The 19,146-nt window shown below is 40.7% G+C and overlaps 1 protein-coding gene and 1 pseudogene across 1 annotated transcript in view; one reads left to right on the top strand and one right to left on the bottom strand.

Annotated features, from left to right (window-relative positions):
* The window catches only part of itgav (integrin, alpha V), a 53,656-nt gene that overhangs the window by 27,827 nt on the left and 6,683 nt on the right, over positions 1 to 19,146 (bottom strand). The window contains exons 3-14 of the mRNA XM_074657984.1: positions 9,927 to 10,018; positions 9,376 to 9,490; positions 9,149 to 9,210; positions 8,991 to 9,039; positions 5,402 to 5,527; positions 5,249 to 5,293; positions 4,591 to 4,634; positions 4,229 to 4,285; positions 2,970 to 3,022; positions 1,106 to 1,181; positions 717 to 846; positions 435 to 532 (exon numbers count right to left, since the gene is read on the bottom strand). Of these exons, the coding sequence (XP_074514085.1) occupies positions 435 to 532; positions 717 to 846; positions 1,106 to 1,181; positions 2,970 to 3,022; positions 4,229 to 4,285; positions 4,591 to 4,634; positions 5,249 to 5,293; positions 5,402 to 5,527; positions 8,991 to 9,039; positions 9,149 to 9,210; positions 9,376 to 9,490; positions 9,927 to 10,018 (947 nt within the window). The remainder of the gene's footprint in view (positions 1 to 434; positions 533 to 716; positions 847 to 1,105; positions 1,182 to 2,969; positions 3,023 to 4,228; positions 4,286 to 4,590; positions 4,635 to 5,248; positions 5,294 to 5,401; positions 5,528 to 8,990; positions 9,040 to 9,148; positions 9,211 to 9,375; positions 9,491 to 9,926; positions 10,019 to 19,146) is intronic.
* Positions 5,792 to 6,692, top strand: LOC141782000 (uncharacterized; annotated as a pseudogene).

The following is a 19,146-nucleotide window of genomic DNA, read 5'->3' as shown; positions in this document are numbered from 1 at the left end:
CCTTTACAGACATGCCCACTTTATGATCATCACATGCAGTTTTGGGGCAGTATATATTAGTTGTGTATTTCTGGTGTGTTCTTTATACTACGACAGTTTTTCTAAAATTGAATTAAAGAAATGGTAATATATGGCCTTCCTTAGAGAACTGTAATGTATAGCAGTATATTGAATGGTTACTTCTGTATCATGATACGTATCGTACCACCAGATTCTACTGAGGAAGATCATGTGATACGATGGAAAGCTGCACAACAGCTACTTAATGGTCCAGCTGAGGCTGCTGAATGTCTGCAGGTCTGCAGGTATTAACATTAACAGGTTGACATGATGGCGGCGCTAGAGGAGTCAGGATCATCAAAGATCATCCTGAGGGGAACACGTCAGTCGGGACCAGAGCGGTGGAGCGGCGCCGCTAACGTTGTGGCGTTTACCTGGGAAGGTGAAGCGTCGGGTCCCTGAGGGCGACCGTTGTGGATGTAGACCACGCCGTGACGGTCGGGGCCGCCATACGGAGCAGAGATGGCCACATCTGGAGGGAGACGAAAGACGGGAGATGAGGCAGGAATGACCAGGTCCAGGTCAGGGTCTGGACCTGACCCGGGTCAGGGGCTGGACCTGACCTAGTGTATGTGTATGTGTGTGTGTGTGTGTGTGTGTGTGTGTGTGTGTGTGTGTGTGTGTGTGTGTGTGTGTGTGTGTGTGGTGTCCCTCACCGTTGTATCCGTCCATGTCCAGGTCTCCCAGCGCTGTGATGGCGGATCCGTATCTGGCGTAAACCTCCGACCCTGTGAGCATCTGAGGGGGGTGGAAGGAAAACCCACCACGACCCAGATACACGGACACCTGGACAACAGAACCACTAGAGTTCTAGTAGGGGTTTAGGATAGAACTACATGATGGGGGGGGGGCTTAAAATGACCACGTTTGGACAGTGAAGATGACACTGAATGTTTTTACGAGAAAAAACTCTGAATTCACGAGATTAAAGTTACAAATTCATGAGTAAAACAAAAACTTAATTTATGTACACATTAATTGTGTTATGGTGTTAGCATGCTAACCTTAGTAGCGCTGCGTGTGTGTGTGCATGCGTGCATCCTACCTGTCCGACCTCCCTCAGTTTCCCGTCCGACCCTCGGTCCATGAAGAGAGGAGCTCCGACCAGCAGATCCACCAGACTGACGGACACACATTGTTTTCATCATCGTTAACATGAACATCACACCTGCGTGTCCTCACTCTATCACACCTGCGTGTCCTCACTCTATCACACCTGCGTGTCCTCACTCTATCACACCTGCGTGTCCTCACTCTAACACACCTGCGTGTCCTCACTCTATCACACCTGCGTGTCCTCATTCTATCACACCTGCGTGTCCTCACTCTATCACACCTGCGTGTCCTCATTCTATCACACCTGCGTGTCCTCACTCTATCACACCTGCGTGTCCTCACTCTAACACACCTGCGTGTCCTCATTCTATCACACCTGCGTGTCCTCATTCTATCACACCTGCGTGTCCTCATTCTATCACACCTGCGTGTCCTCATTCTATCACACCTGCGTGTCCTCACTCTAACACACCTGCGTGTCCTCATTCTATCACACCTGCGTGTCCTCACTCTATCACACCTGCGTGTCCTCACTCTAACACACCTGCGTGTCCTCACTCTAACACACCTGCGTGTCCTCACTCTAACACACCTGCGTGTCCTCACTCTAACACACCTGCGTGTCCTCACTCTAACACACCTGCGTGTCCTCACTCTAACACACCTGCGTGTCCTCACTCTATCACACCTGCGTGTCCTCACTCTATCACACCTGCGTGTCCTCATTCTATCACACCTGCGTGTCCTCATTCTATCACACCTGCGTGTCCTCACTCTATCACACCTGCGTGTCCTCACTCTAACACACCTGCGTGTCCTCATTCTATCACACCTGCGTGTCCTCACTCTATCACACCTGCGTGTCCTCACTCTAACACACCTGCGTGTCCTCATTCTATCACACCTGCGTGTCCTCATTCTATCACACCTGCGTGTCCTCATTCTATCACACCTGCGTGTCCTCATTCTATCACACCTGCGTGTCCTCACTCTAACACACCTGCGTGTCCTCATTCTATCACACCTGCGTGTCCTCACTCTATCACACCTGCGTGTCCTCACTCTAACACACCTGCGTGTCCTCACTCTAACACACCTGCGTGTCCTCACTCTAACACACCTGCGTGTCCTCACTCTATCACACCTGCGTGTCCTCACTCTATCACACCTGCGTGTCCTCACTCTAACACACCTGCGTGTCCTCACTCTAACACACCTGCGTGTCCTCATTCTATCACACCTGCGTGTCCTCACTCTATCACACCTGCGTGTCCTCACTCTAACACACCTGCGTGTCCTCACTCTAACACACCTGCGTGTCCTCATTCTATCACACCTGCGTGTCCTCACTCTAACACACCTGCGTGTCCTCATTCTATCACACCTGCGTGTCCTCACTCTATCACACCTGCGTGTCCTCACTCTAACACACCTGCGTGTCCTCACTCTAACACACCTGCGTGTCCTCACTCTAACACACCTGCGTGTCCTCACTCTAACACACCTGCGTGTCCTCACTCTAACACACCTGCGTGTCCTCACTCTATCACACCTGCGTGTCCTCACTCTAACACCTGCTGGATGGATTTCCTGCCTCGTAAAACACCTGTAAATTATTTGTTTTGAATTATTTACGTCAACTTGTGGTCTTCTCCTGTTTTTAATCGGCTCGCTGCGGCGTTTTTATGACACATCAGCGCTTACTTCCTCTGCGGGAGACTGAAAGGTGTGTCTCGTTAACGCCGTGTGTGGAAGAGATTATTGATAGTTTGACCTTTGACCTCCTTTACCAGTCGGACCCGGTACTCTGGTAGTCCTCGTGTTCTTTTTAAACTCATATCATCATCACTTACCCGTCATTATTAACATCAGTCGCTGCCACCGAGTGTCCAAAGTAGGCCGCCATCTACGAGAGGGAGAGGAGGAAGAGGAGGGATGAAATAATGAGGTCACTGAGTTTATACATCACTGTTAATATTATAGCTCAGTTCATCATAACACAGCAGATTAGAGGAGAAGAAGAAGAAGAAGAAGAAGAAGAAGAAGAAGAAGAAGAAGAAGAAGAGTTGATACAGATCCAGCTGTTCTCATTAAGAAGTTCCATCTTGTTCAGTTTAGTGGAAGAATTCACGTTTCTGTCTGTTAGATCCTGATATCAGCAGAGAGCTGAAGCTGCTGTCTGCTGGTGACTCTGAGCTGAAGCTGCTGTCTGCTGGTTACACTGAGCTGAAGCTGCTGTCTGCTGGTTACACTGAGCTGAAGCTGCTGTCTGCTGGTTTCAGTAAGCTGAAATCTGCTGTTTGCTGGTGACGCTGAGCTGAAGCTGCTGTCTGCTGGTGACGCTGAGCTGAAGCTGCTGTCTGCTGGTGACGCTGAGCTGAAGCTGCTGTCTGCTGGTGACGCTGAGCTGAAGCTGCTGCCTGCTGGTGACACTGAGCTGAAGCTGCTGCCTGCTGGTGACACCGAGCTGAAGCAGAAGTTGATCCAGATGAGACGATGCTGCAGTTTCATCTGTTTAATATCAAACCTGGAGATCCTTCTCAACAGTAGATCTCTGAGAGCCGAGGAGGTCACCATGTGTTGACATGTGTTGACCATGAGGTTTGACTCATAGAATTACATGAGGAAGACTTTTCAGAGTCACTAAACCAAAAAAACACTGACTGACTAACACGAGATCGGAGGAGAGAGAGAAAAGGCTGAAAGGAAGATTTAAAGAGACGAAGAGGAGGATGGAAAACAGGAAATATTAAGAGACTGAAGAGAAGAGAGATGTGGAGACTTCAGAGAGAGGAAACAGGAAACAGATAAAAGAGGTTCAGAGGACGAGTTATGAGGACGGTCAGGAAAGAGAGGAGGAACTCTGTCATTAACATTTGCCTCTTCCTCCTCTTTATCTGTCATCCTCCTCCTCGTGTTTCTCTCCTCTTCACCTGGAAAACTACTAGTTTCAAAACTATCAAATATAAAGAGAACTATAAAGAGAACGCAGCGGCTCCGTTAAAGCCGAACATTTAAATATAATCAGAGTGTTTACTTGTTTTATTTAATCAGGTGAGAATGTATTTGACATCTGAAGAAGGAGGATTCATCTCCGACTCCTCCAGCTCACCTGTGTTCCTGTGAAGTTCACCATGGACTCCATGTTGGTTCCGCTGAAGATGTTCACCTAGAAGACAACACAGGAAGTCAACTGAGCGTCGAGGATCAACATCAGCAGTTCAAAAGGTGGTTCTAGAGAAGTCACATGGTCTCTACAGAGGTCACCTCAGAGGTCACATGCTCTCTACAGAGGTCACTACAGAGGTCACATGGTCTCTACAGAGGTCACATGGTCTCTACAGAGGTCACATGTTCACTACAGAGGTCACATGTTCACTAAAGAGGTCACATGGTCAGTACAGAGGTCACATGGTCTCTACATTAACTAGACACCTAGAGACACCAGATCATGTGTGTGTGAGCATCACTTACGTAACCCAGCGCCTTGTCTCCACGAGGAACTCCGGTCACATAATCTGAGGAGGAGAGAGAATCACAACTCTGACTAGTCGGGTCATCATCCAATTCATCCAATTAATCTATAGAATATTTAATTAATCGATTAATCTTTAGAATATTCAATTAATCAATTAATGGTTTGGTCTATAAAATGAATCAGTAACACCGTTGTTGTCACAAGTTCATTAACCGGTGGGAAAGTGTCGTATCACTAACGCCAATATTATGTTTTTGAACTGTTGTTAAGACTTTCACACAGAACGTGAATATTATGTGGCGAGATTTTTCTGATCTTTCGTACCGTCAATAAACGCATCAACCAATCAGGTTGTTCTGAACGGGTTTAATGTGTCTGTATTTATGTAACAACAACAACACAGAGGCTTTATTACTCCGTTTGGCGCAGACCAGATCCTTCTGTTCTTCCCTTTCACAATAAAAGCCCTAGACATAGAATAATCACAGATGAGTATTTTGCATTTTCGTGGCGTTTATTCATCACGCCTCCTGGTGGGTAAAGGTCTTTAACTGAACTAATAATCAGAAAAACAGGCTGACGGCGGTGGTGACATCATCATCACTGACAGCCAATCATCAGGGACGTTTAATCTGAAATGGCCGCTGTTCTCACCTTCTTCTCCATCGTCGTTGAAGTCTCCAACTGTCACAGAGTATCCTGAGAACACGGAGACGTCGTTTCAGTGAAACTACAAACACTTCAATTATTCTGATTGTGATTTTAATGAATTCATATGTATTCATGTGTGTGTGTGTGCGTGGTTACCTAGGTAACTGTCGTCGTACTGTGCGCTGGACGACTTGGTGGCGAGCGTGCTTACGTACGAAGTGATGTACTTATTATTGTCAAACCCGGCAAAGATCTGAGAGACGTCATCGGAAATCAGCTGACCTGAAGAGAGAGGAGGAGAACGTTGGAGAACGTTAGAGAACAAGAAGAGAACGTTAGAGAACAAGAGAACGTTAGAGAACAAGAGAATGTTAGAGAACTAGTAGAGAACATTAGAGAACAAAAAGAGAACATTAGAGAACAAGAAGAGAATGTTAGAGAACAAGAAGAGAACATTAGAGAACGTTAGAGAACAAGAGGAGAACGTTAGAGGATAAGAAGAGAACATTAGAGGACAAGGAGAGAACGTTAGAGGACAAGGAGAGAATGTCAGAAAACAAGAAGAGAACGTTAGAGGACAAGAAGAGAACGTTAGAGAACAAGAAGAGAACGTTAGAGAACAAGAGAACGTTAGAGAACTAGTAGAGAACATTAGAGAACAAGAAGAGAACATTAGAGAACAAGAAGAGAATGTTAGAGAACAAGAAGAGAACATTAGAGAACGTTAGAGAACAAGAGGAGAACGTTAGAGGATAAGAAGAGAACATTAGAGGATAAGAAGAGAACATTAGAGGACAAGGAGAGAACGTTAGAGGACAAGGAGAGAATGTCAGAAAACAAGAAGAGAACGTTAGAGGACAAGAAGAGAACGTTAGAGAACAAGAAGAGAACGTTAGAGAACAAGAGAACGTTAGAGAACTAGTAGAGAACATTAGAGAACAAGAAGAGAACATGAAGAGAATGTTAGAGAACAAGAAGAGAACATTAGAGAACGTTAGAGAACAGGAGGAGAACGTTAGAGGACAAGAAGAGAACGTTAGAGAACAAGAAAAGAATGTTAGAGGACAAGGAGAGAACGTTAGAGGACAAGAAGAGAACGTTAGAGAACAAGAAAATAACGTTAGAGAACAAGAGAACGTTAGAGAACAAGAGAACGTTAGAGAACAAGAAAACGTTAGAGAACTAGTAGAGAACATTAGAGAACAAAAAGAGAACATTAGAGAACAAGAAGAGAATGTTAGAGAACAAGAAGAGAACACTAGAGAATTTTAGAGAACAAGAGGAGAACGTTAGAGGACAAGAAGAGAACATTAGAGGACAAGGAGAGAACGTTAGAGGACAAGAACAGAATGTCAGAAAACAAGAAAAGAACGTTAGAGGACAAGAAGAGAACGTTAGAGAACAAGAAGAGAACGTTAGAGAACAAGAGAATGTTAGAGAACGTTAGAGAACAAGAGGAGAACGTTAGAGGACAAGAAGAGAACATCAGAGAACAAGAAGAGAGCAGTAAGAATAGAACAGTATGAAGAGAACGTTAGAGAGCGTTAGAGAACAAGAAGAGAACGTTAGAGAACAAGAAAAGAACATTAGAGAACAAGAAAAGAACGTTAGAGAACAAGAAGAGAACGTTAGAGGACAAGAAGAGAACATCAGAGAACATGCAGAGACGGTTAGAGGACAAGAAGAGAATGTTAGAGAACAAGAAGAGAACGTTAGAGGACAAGAAGAGAACATCACAGAACAAGCAGAGAGCAGTAAGAATAGAACAGTATGAAGAGAACGTTAGAGAACAAGAAGAGAACATTAGAGAACAAGAAGAGAACATCAGAGAACAAGAAAAGAACGTTAGAGAACAAGAAAAGAACATCAGAGAACAAGCAGAGACGGTTAGAGGACAAGGAGAGAACGTTAGAGGACAAGAAGAGAACGTTAGAGGACAAGAAGAGAACGTTAGAGAACAAGAAGAGACCATCAGAGAACAAGCAGAGAGCAGTAAGAATAGAACAATATGAAGAGAAGGTTAGAGAACAAGAAGAGAACGTCAGAGAATAAGCAGAGATGGTTAGAGGACAAGGAGAGAATGGGAGAGAATGATAGAGAACGTCAGAGAACGTCAGAGAACGTTAGAGAACGTAAGAGAACGTTAGAGAACAAGAAGAGAACGTCAGAGAATAAGCAGAGACGGTTAGAGGACAAGGAGAGAATGGGAGAGAATGATAGAGAACGTCAGAGAACGTCAGAGAACGTTAGAGAACGTAAGAGAACGTTAGAGAACAAGAAGAGAACATTAGAGAACAAGTACAGAATGTTAGAGGACAAGAAGAGAACGTAAGAGAACGTTAGAGAACAAGAAAAGAACATTAGAGAACAAGAAGAGAACATCAGAGAACAAGCAGAGAACATTAGAGAACAAGAAAAGAACGTAAGAGAACGTTAGAGAACAAGAACAGAACATTAGAGAACAAGTACAGAACGTTAGAGGACAAGAAGAGAACGTAAGAGAACAAGCAGAAAGCAGTAAGAATAGAACAGTATGAAGAGAAGGTTAGAGAACAATAGGAGGGGGAGAACAGAGCAGAACATCAGGAAGTAAAGAACAGAAAGAGAACACGTTATTTTAAACAGCAGTTTGTTTATAGGCTGAACTTTTGGTTTAGAGAAACAGACGGAACGTGTAATTAAAGGAGCCGCAGAGACGCAGCGTTAACGAGGGTCTAATGAGAACCAGAGGCTGAGCCGAGTGTTGACTCAACAGGAAACAGTGATTAGGCCAACACACCCCCGCAGAACGGAGAACATGAGCCTGACTCAGTGTGTCACACCCTCTAATGTCAGACTAACACACACACACACACACACACACACACACACACACACACACACACACACACTCACACTCACACTCACACTCACTCACACACACACACACACACACACACACTCACACTCACACTCACACTCACAAACACACACACACACACTCACAAACACACACACACACACATACCCTATAATGTCAGACTAACAAACTACACACACAAACAAACACAAACATTACTACACACACACACACCCTGTCTGACCTGTCACCTCCTTCTTAAAGGTGACGATGGGGCTGCAGTAAATGGTAAATGGGGTTCTATACGGTTCTGTTGACCGAGGGGGTTAAGACGGGTTTTTAAAGTCTAACACTTCTCTGCTCATTAGAGCCGCCGGCCGTCCCTCAGTGGAACAGCAGCAGGAATGTGAACCGACTACGCGTCCGTCCTAAAACAACAGAAGGATCCACTCATGAACACGCAGCTCCACAGCGTCTCTAGTGGTCAGAACCTCCACGGGTTCTCCAACCAGAACAACCACAGCTGGAAACAAGTTGTTATGAACATATTTCAGTTTCACCACATAGCACCTTCGGCCATGTACCAGAAAGATGTTCAATAAAATATAAATATATAGTATATATATATATATATATAAAGAAATAATGAGCTACTGTTGTTTGATTGGTTAACACCACCGAAGCAAAATCAGCTCACAACCAGAGACTGTATATAAGAAGTAAACCATTGGTTTTTGGACTACCGTTTTGAAACCTAGAGTTTGGCATTTTGGTCGTCACCATCTTGGTTTTTAGCCGTCGCCATCTTGGTTTTTTGCAACCAGAAGTGACATGAGAGGGCGGAGCTAAGTACAACCGAATGCTAAAATATTGGTATACGTGTAAAGACAGACTGCAACAACTCACCCTGCCAGTAGAAGCTGCCAGGTCCTCCCACCACCACTCTGTTGTTCTTCTGAAACCACAAAGAAGGAGCTTTTAATTACTTTCACTCGTTATTGGGCCCCGTGAGGTCACTGATGAAGTGATCAGATCCTTCACTAACACCACACTGTAAAAAATACCTTCATGAAGTCCACACTGAAGCCGGCCTGGCAGAAGCCCTGCATCTCAGGTGAGCCGGGACCTGGACACACAAATAAAACATCCAATTATATATAATTAAAAAAGGTAAACAGATGATGAATTATAATAATTATGATTATTATTAATATTTTATTATTAAAGATAACAGTAGGGTAACATCTATAGTAGAACACTTCAGACAGACGGAGAACAGAAGAGAACGGACCTGATCTGCAGGGCGAGTACTCGACCACCGTCCCTCCTTTCTTCAGGTAACACGTTCCCACCGGCTCGCGCTCAGAAACACCGAAGGTCGACCACTGATACAGAGGAGCACAGGCCTGGAAAACACACAATACATTAATATAGAAGAGAAGATATTGAGAATAAGTACAGATAAAAAGAGGAACTAAAAAATAAATAATTATAAGTATGAAAATAAAAATAAGAATTACAAGAGAAACTATAGAAGAGAATTCAAGTCAGAATTAAAAGGCAAGCAGTAATAGTAATAAAACAGTGTGAAGTAAAAAAAAAATAGATTAATAAAATAATAAAATAAATATAAATAAAATAAAATAAACTCATACAAATTAAATACAATAAAATAAGTGATTAATAAAATATAATAAAATCACACAAATGAAATACAATAAAATAAGTGATTAATAAAAAAACAATAAAATAATAAAAAATAGAAATACAATAAAATGGGTGATTAATTAATTAATGGGATATAAAATGTAAGGTAGGATTTATGTATATCCTCTTTCTCACCAGGATGTGTTCTCCATCAGATCGTACCGAGGCACCGAACCACTGCTTGGATTTAAACTCCATCTGAGCTCCTTCAGCGTTCCTCCTGTCATCTGTAACAACAGAGAGATTATTAATTAGGGTTATAGCCCCGAAGGGGCATAACCCTATTGTTTTTGTGTGAATTTTATTTATTATTCGTTGTCTGCCGAAGAAGCGCAATTTGCCGTGAGCTGGAATGAGCTAGAAACATGAAACTTGGCACAATAACTGGAAATGATGATTTTCCGCCATATTGGATTTTTTGAAAAACTGATTTTTGACATCTCCTCCTAAACCGTTGGTCCGATTGCTACCAAATTTTCTGTGGATCATTATTGGACTAATGTCATCTAAAGTTGCATAAAGCGTGTTGATACCTCATTGCGTTATGAATCTGTTGACCAACAAACTTTTCAATTGGAGGGGCTTAGCAGGAAATTGGCCATAATTCATTGACCATTAGTCCAATCATCATAAATCTTGGTAGATGTCTTCAATACGTGTTTGGGAATGGGCGTACCAAAGCATTTTCCGCTTGACCCATAGGGGGCGCCACAAATATCAGAAACTTGTATCGCAAGATCCGGTGGACAGAATTTTATCAAATTTGGTGCACATACTCTAGGCGCTAGTGGCGCTTTGAGCGCGAAAGGCTATAACCCGCGAAATGCCGCTTGCGGCTTTAATTATTAATTAATTAATTCAATTCTTTAATCATGGATATATAAGTCTTTTTGCTTCTCAGTTTCAGATGTAGCTGACTTCAGATCAGAAGTCATTAAATAATAATTATGTGAGTAACTTGATGAACAAAATTAAACTGTTGTTGCTGTTTGTTTTATGTGAACTCGACCAAAGATCATCTGTGAGGGAAGACGCTCCACTCTGTAACACCAGCGTGTGTTTGTAGTTCCAATAAATCCAACGAGTGGATCGCATCACGTCAACGTTCTCTCATATCAGATCAAGAATGTCATCCGGTGCTTCAGGATTTCAGTATTTGGATCAAGTAGCTCCTGAAAAATGAGGTTTAGTATCTAAAGCTGTTATTATGAGTCAGATACATATTTAATCAACATTTAGGTAAATTTATGAATATCAGATCGGAGCAGATAATCACTATTAAAAGACTTCTTGGAATATACAGCTCTCAAGCTCTGCTGAAATCGCTAAATATAAATTATTTATTTTTATTTTTATCGTATTTTTAATATCATTTTTTTTTTGTATTATTATTATTATTATTTTTTATTTATTTTAATTTCTAATGCTGATGTTGTTTTCTCTTGTGTACTTATTTTGTTTGTTTCTAAGCTCAATTACTTAAAAATTGGCTTATAAACTTTTGTAATTACAAACTGTAAATTGCATATATGAAAACAACCTTGAACAAAAGGGGAAAAAATAAAGTATATAAAAGATATATATATATAAATTACAAACTCTTTATTTAGTTATTTAATTGTCATTCTTCCCATATTATTATCTCCTATTTTTTATTTCTATTTAATCCACTGCAGAAGCAATGAGAGAAATAAGTTGCTCATGTTGTTCATAAGAGATCCTTGATTATATGTTTGCAGGCTGAGTGGACTCTCTCTTACTCGAGGACACAGATGACTAATTTGAGGGCATAAATTAAGTAATTTAAGAGAACTTAAGAAGGTTATTTGAGTGTTCGTACTGGGAGGTTCATTAACTGACGTCTCTTTATACATCCATGACCACAGACTCATTCAGTCCAAAATGGCGGCAGCGCCACCTAGCAGCTGTTGTCAAAAAAAGCAGCAGAGTTTTGTGTCTTTATTTCTAGACTGTTTGGTAATAAAGAGCCAGCCGGCCCAGCCTGGCCCGGCTCGGTCCTCCTCTCAGCCTGGAGCCAGCTGGCTGACGTTGTGCTGCGTTCAAAGACAAGAACACCACCGAGCTCTGACATAAAAGAAGCAGTCCAACACAGACCTGACACAATACAGAGAATATGTAAGCCTGGTCGGGGGATGAAATGTTGGGGAGTTTCCCATCAGGTCGGGAATCTCCGGCCTGAGGACAAACATTGGCTGTTTGATAAAATAGTGGCTGCAGTATTGTGGTTCGTTAGGGGGGTTGGATTCCCAAATTTTGGCAATAAATCGGACGTTTTTATCCCCGATCTGTGATTATGTTGGTCGTGATACAAGCCAGCCATGATGCCAAGAGTTTGTGCCAGCTAGTTACCATCTTAACAGCGCTGTAACCACGGCGACAGACTCTTTGTCTCTTTGTCTGTCCCCCAACCAAAGAGATGAGTTCATGTCGACAATAACGTGACGGGAAACAAAGACAGTCGACCGCTATGATAACAGCTCTGTGAGGCTGCAACACTCAGCTGGATATAAAGGAATTAAAGTAGATGTAATAATTGGCCAGCAGGTGGTGGCAGAATCCAGGTGTTCCATCACAAGGAAGGTGTGTTGACTGTGTTTACTGTTTAAAGGCTGATTTGTTTTGGGTTGTGTGAGGTATATATATTATATATATTCTCCATAGTCGGTGTATTACTACAGTAGTGATCAAATATTGATCAAAATAATGCCATTTTGGTCATAATCGTAGCTGAAACTGAGAGAAAAAGATGTGTTTCCATATTTAACCGGATTAATGTGGACCAACTCTGGACTTATAATAAAAACACAGAGTCACATTATTTATAGCTTTCTTTTCCACCCACTTCCTGTTAGACGCTGCCCAATAAAGCAGAATATTCCTGGACGAGTCACACTTCTGGAAGCAAAGAAAGAAAATCCAGCAGGAACTAAACAAAAGCTTGTGGTGCATCATGGGTAGACAGCCACGCTGAGTCAGAGTCTGAAGCATTCCAGTTAATTCTGTCCACTGGTCCAGTAAAACGTTGGCCAGCAAATCACGAAGGTTAGATCAACAACAAAGAGCTCTATTGTTGGAGGAACACTCTCAGAACTAGGCCACTCACTGACGGCAGTACAGCCAGAGGCAACAACAGCAGTTTACAGCAGTTTCTGTCAGTTTCTTTATCAGTTTCCATCAGTTTCCATCAGTTTATATCAGTTTCCATCAGTTTCTATCAGTTTCTATCAGTTTCTGTCAGTTTCCGTCAGTTTCTATCCATTTCTGTCAGTTTCTATCAGTTTCTATCAGTTTCTATCAGATTCCATCAGATTCTATCAGTTTCCATCAGTTTCTATCAGATTCATCAGTTTCTATCAGATTCCATCAGTTTCTATCAGATTCCATTAGATTCTATCAGTTTCTATCAGTTTCTATCAGATTCCATCAGATTCCATCAGTTTCTATCAGATTCCATCAGTTTCTATCAGATTCCATTAGATTCTATCAGTTTCTATCAGTTTCTATCAGATTCCATCAGTTTCCATCAGTTTTCATCAGTTTCTATCAGATTCCATCAGTTTCCATCAGTTTCTATCAGATTCTATCAGTTTCTATCAGTTTCTATCAGTTTCTATCAGTTTCTATCAGTTTCTATCAGATTCTATCAGTTTCTATCAGTTTCTATCAGTTTCTATCAGATTCTATCAGATTCCGTCAGTTTTTATCCGTTTCTATCAGATTCTATCAGATTTTTATCAGTTTCTATCAGATTCTATCCATTTCTATCAGATTCTATCAGTTTCTATCAGTTTCTATCCGTTTCTATCAGATTCCGTCAGTTTCTATCCGTTTCTATCAGATTCTATCCGTTTCTATCAGTTTCTATCCGTTTCTATCCGTTTCTATCAGATTCCGTCAGTTTCTATCCGTTTCTATCTGTTTCTATCAGATTCCGTCAGTTTCTATCCGTTTCTATCAGATTCCGTCAGTTTCTATCCGTTTCTATCTGTTTCTATCAGAGCCTGCAGGGTGTTGGTGTCTTGCCCGGAGGCAGATGTTTGCTGGCTGCTATCAGGCTGCTGAAAGTTAAACATCCTGTTCTAACGCTGCACTAGAGGAGATTTACTGAGGCTGACTAATTCACCTTTTATGGACATAACAGGCCTGAACAGCAGCGAGCATGAAGGCTGCTGTTCTACAGGTACTCCTGACAACATATCAGCTTACTGCACATAATATACATCTGTATCAGCGTATATATACAAGAAACAAACTGCAGTATAGACGTGGTCCTTTAGAACCACCAGAGAGATCTCACAGGTTGTTCTTATATTGATACATGTCTGATTGATAACAGCTATTTCTCTTTATATCTACACTGAACACACATTTTATACGATTTTTCATGAGTTGAAATAAGAGATCTAAGGTTTTGAAGCTAGAGTTGGTAATGTTAGATTTTAAAAGAATCCAACCTAAAACCAGCCCGGTGTTGCCAACTCTTCTCCAATAAAAGCAACTAGCTGCCCGTAGGTGTGAATGTGAGCGTGAATGGTTGTCTGTCTCTATGTGTCAGCCCTGCGATGGACTGGCGACCTGTCCAGGGTGTACCCTGCCTTCGCCCAATGTCGGCTGGGATCGGCTCCAGCCCCCCCGCGACCCCTAACGGGATAAGCGGTTGCAGATGGATGGATGGATGGAAAAACTAAACTGAAACGATATTGTCAAGTTAAAAAAACAAATAAAAATCAAATAAAAATGAAGGTAAATTCAATTCAGTTTTAGTTTTTTAGCTACATTACTACTGAAAAAAGGAGACGGGATGAATTTCCGTCTCCTCTCGTGATGTCTAACCACAGAAACTGAACAGACGTTCCAGTAGATGGCGCTGTGATGCAATGCCTCACAATTAAACCCTATTTCGTTTTTGCTGTTATTTATTCCCCTTCTGTGCCGGGAAACAAAGACCTCATCATTATCACAAATAACTGAGCTGTAAAGTCATTCAGCATTTCATCACACCGTCTGTGAATGAGGGCTGCACGCTGGTGCAGTGGTTAGCACTGTCGCCTCACAGCAAGAGGTTAGAGTTAGCTGTTTAGTGTTCTCCATATATTAGAACACAAGCAGCAGAATTCAGTTATAACCTAAAACCTAAATCTGTTTCCAGTGACCACCAGAACACCGTCACTAGACAGACGGAGCCAGAAAGGTTCCATGTTCTCTGTCTGAAAAGAGCTGTGTCATATTGAGGCCATGGTGTGTGTGGAGGGGGGGGGCAGGGCATCACTGTGTTTGTTGCTTCCTACTTTCATGGCTGAGGTCTCCCACAGAATACCAACCACACACACACACACACACACACACACACACACACACACACACACACACACACACACACGAACACACACACAGCTATTTACACAACACTGTCTTAGAGCTCCTCCTTCTTTCTTTTGTGCACCAAATATATTTTAGTCTTTAATGTTTTCAACACTGGTGGAGGAAGTTTTCAGATACTTTACTGCAGTAAAAGTACTAATACCACACTGTAAAAATACTCTGTTACAGTAAAGGTACTAATACTACACTGTAAAAATACTCTGTTACAGTAAAGGTACTAATACCACACTGTAAAAATACTCTGTTACAGTAAAAGTAATAATACCACACTGTAAAAATACTCTGTTACAGTAAAGGTACTAATACCACACTGTAAAAACACTCTGTTACAGTAAAAGTAATAATACCACACTGTAAAAATACTCTGTTACAGTAAAGGTACTAATACCACACTGTAAAAACACTCTGTTACAGTAAAAGTACTAATACTACACTGTAAAAACACTCTGTTACAGTAAAAGTACTAATACCACACTGTAAAAACACTCTGTTACAGTAAAGGTACTAATACTACACTGCAAAAACACTCTGTTACAGTAAAAGTACTAATACTACACTGTAAAAACACTCTGTTACAGTAAAAGTACTAATACTACACTGTAAAACACTCTGTTACAGTAAAAGTACTAATACTACACTGTAAAAACACTCTGTTACAGTAAAAGTACTAATACTACACTGTAAAAACACTCTGTTACAGTAAAGGTACTAATACCACACTGTAAAAACACTCTGTTACAGTAAAAGTACTAATACTACACTGTAAAAACACTCTGTTACAGTAAAAGTACTAATACCACACTGTAAAAACACTCTGTTACAGTAAAGGTACTAATACTACACTGTAAAAACACTCTGTTACAGTAAAGGTACTAATACCACACTGTAAAAATACTCTGTTACAGTAAAGGTACTAATACCACACTGTAAAAATACTCTGTTACAGTAAAGGTACTAATACTACACTGTAAAAACACTCTGTTACAGTAAAGGTACTAATACTACACTGCAAAAACACTCTGTTACAGTAAAGGTACTAATACTACACTGTAAAAACACTCTGTTACAGTAAAAGTAATAATACCACACTGTAAAAATACTCTGTTACAGTAAAGGTACTAATACTACACTGTAAAAACACTCTGTTACAGTAAAAGTACTAATACCACACTGTAAAAATACTCTGTTACAGTAAAGGTACTAATACCACACTGTAAAAACACTCTGTTACAGTAAAAGTACTAATACTACACTGTAAAACACTCTGTTACAGTAAAAGTACTAATACCACACTGTAAAAATACTCTGTTACAGTAAAGGTACTAATACCACACTGTAAAAACACTCTGTTACAGTAAAAGTACTAATACTACACTGTAAAACACTCTGTTACAGTAAAGGTACTAATACCACACTGTAAAAACACTCTGTTACAGTAAAAGTACTAATACTACACTGTAAAAACACTCTGTTACAGTAAAGGTACTAATACCACACTGTAAAAATACTCTGTTACAGTAAAGGTACTAATACCACACTGTAAAAACACTCTGTTACAGTAAAGGTACTAATACCACACTGTAAAAACACTCTGTTACAGTAAAGGTACTAATACTACACTGTAAAAACACTCTGTTACAGTAAAGGTACTAATACTACACTATAAAAATACTCTGTTACAGTAAAGGTACTAATACTACACTATAAAAATACTCTGTTACAGTAAAGGTACTAATACCACACTGTAAAAACACTCTGTTACAGTAAAAGTAATAATACTGCACTGTAAAAATACTGTCACAGTAAAAGTACTAATACTACACTGTAAAAATACTGTCACAGTAAAAGTACTAATACCACACTGTAAAAACACTCTGTTACAGTAAAGGTACTAATACCACACTGTAAAAACACTCTGTTACAGTAAAAGTACTAATACTACACTGTAAAAACACTCTGTTACAGTAAAGGTACTAATACCACACTGTAAAAATACTCTGTTACAGTAAAGGTACTAATACCACACTGTAAAAACACTCTGTTACAGTAAAGGTACTAATACCACACTGTAAAAACACTCTGTTACAGTAAAGGTACTAATACTACACTGTAAAAACACTCTGTTACAGTAAAGGTACTAATACTACACTATAAAAATACTCTGTTACAGTAAAGGTACTAATACTACACTATAAAAATACTCTGTTACAGTAAAGGTACTAATACCACACTGTAAAAACACTCTGTTACAGTAAAAGTAATAATACTGCACTGTAAAAATACTGTCACAGTAAAAGTACTAATACTACACTGTAAAAATACTGTCACAGTAAAAGTACTAATACCACACTGTAAAAACACTCTGTTACAGTAAAGGTACTAATACCACACTGTAAAAACACTCTGTTACAGTAAAGGTACTAATACCACACTGTAAAAACACTCTGTTACAGTAAAGGTACTAATACTACACTGTAAAAACACTCTGTTACAGTAAAGGTACTAATACTACACTATAAAAATACTCTGTTACAGTAAAAGTAATAATACTACACTGTAAAAATACTCTGTTACAGTAAAAGTAATAATACTGCACTGTAGAAACATCTAGACATCACAGAGATGTCAGTATATTATCTTAATAAAGATTTATTGCTCCATTAGTGACAAACCAAGTGACAACGGTTCACATGAGGAGAGAATTCAAAATACTTTCAAAAATACAGTTCTAGAGATAAAAGTCTGAACTTTGCCCCCCTACATGTACCATGACCTCAAAATGTAGTCGTTTATTTTCATGAACATTGGAGCTTTGAAGAAGAAGCAGAAGAAGCAGAAGAAGAAGCGTAGCTGCCAGTCTCCTGATAAATAATGAAGAATCTAGTTGATGCCTGCAGGGCATCAGTCAGTTGTTGCTACATGAACTGTTTCACTAAAGGAGACCGTTTAAGTTGCATCATCACTCTCTGACTGGTTTCTGCTCTATTTTCTGTTCTTTCTGAGACGTTTTGTACTTCAGACTCTCCAGCAGAGAAACAGTTAAAGAGTGACTACTGGTAGAGCCGTAAAGCTCATAAGAGGCGGGTTGTGAAAGCTGTAAGTCACCGAGGTTAGTCAGCGGTGGTTTGGAGAGGCTGCGGTGTTTCAATAGAGGGTCAGACGTGTTTTGAAATAACACCGACATGCATACTGATTATTAAATCTTTATCATGAGGAAATACTGACCACACCCGATGTGACGCTGATAAACCAGCAACTACCCAGCTGCTGCTTCCTGTGCTCTCTGTTATCGACCATGTACAGTATGTAGATTTGTCCCTATAAGTGACGTCCTTCTGTATGTTTTTATTTGTCCGTGTCAGTAGAGATAGAGACAGGAAACATCAGACGTTGTGGTCTGGACCAACAGGACGTTTGTTTTCTGACATAAAACCAAAACTTTCCACGAGTCTGAGACAAAGTCTCCATGAACTTAAATATTCATTAATAATTGTGCAATAATTGAAGTTAAAGTCTGGAAAGCTTGATAGAAAACATGATGATTCATTCGGAGTCTTTGGCTCTATTTCATCTTATGGTCTAAAGGTCATTTAGGGCGTGTCCAACTCCACTTTTGATAGTTAAGCGGCGCATAATCTGGGAGCAAAGTAAGGCGCAAGAGGTAAAGGGATTATATTTAGTCTCTTCATTAATCATATAGGTGTGTTTTGGGTGTAACAGGAATCAAACCATCACCATCAGTACTCCCATCGCTATTTAAAAGGCGGATTCAGCAGATTGGTCCAGTATTCTCTTAGCTCCGTTTTTGGTCTCCACCACCTCATGAGGGGAATATCTGTCTCTTTTAGCTGCTTAATGCTCCACTACGTTTGTGTCTGTCTGCAGGTAGCGTACGGTGTACCTGAGCAGGTGGTATACGGTTTACCTGAGCAGGTAGTGTACGGTGTACCTG

The sequence above is a fragment of the Sebastes fasciatus genome, chromosome 14 (assembly GCF_043250625.1).
Source record: "Sebastes fasciatus isolate fSebFas1 chromosome 14, fSebFas1.pri, whole genome shotgun sequence".
Lineage (NCBI taxonomy): Eukaryota > Metazoa > Chordata > Actinopteri > Perciformes > Sebastidae > Sebastes > Sebastes fasciatus.
Note: the sequence above shows the minus strand (reverse complement) of the source record. Positions and strands in the feature narration are given on the sequence as shown.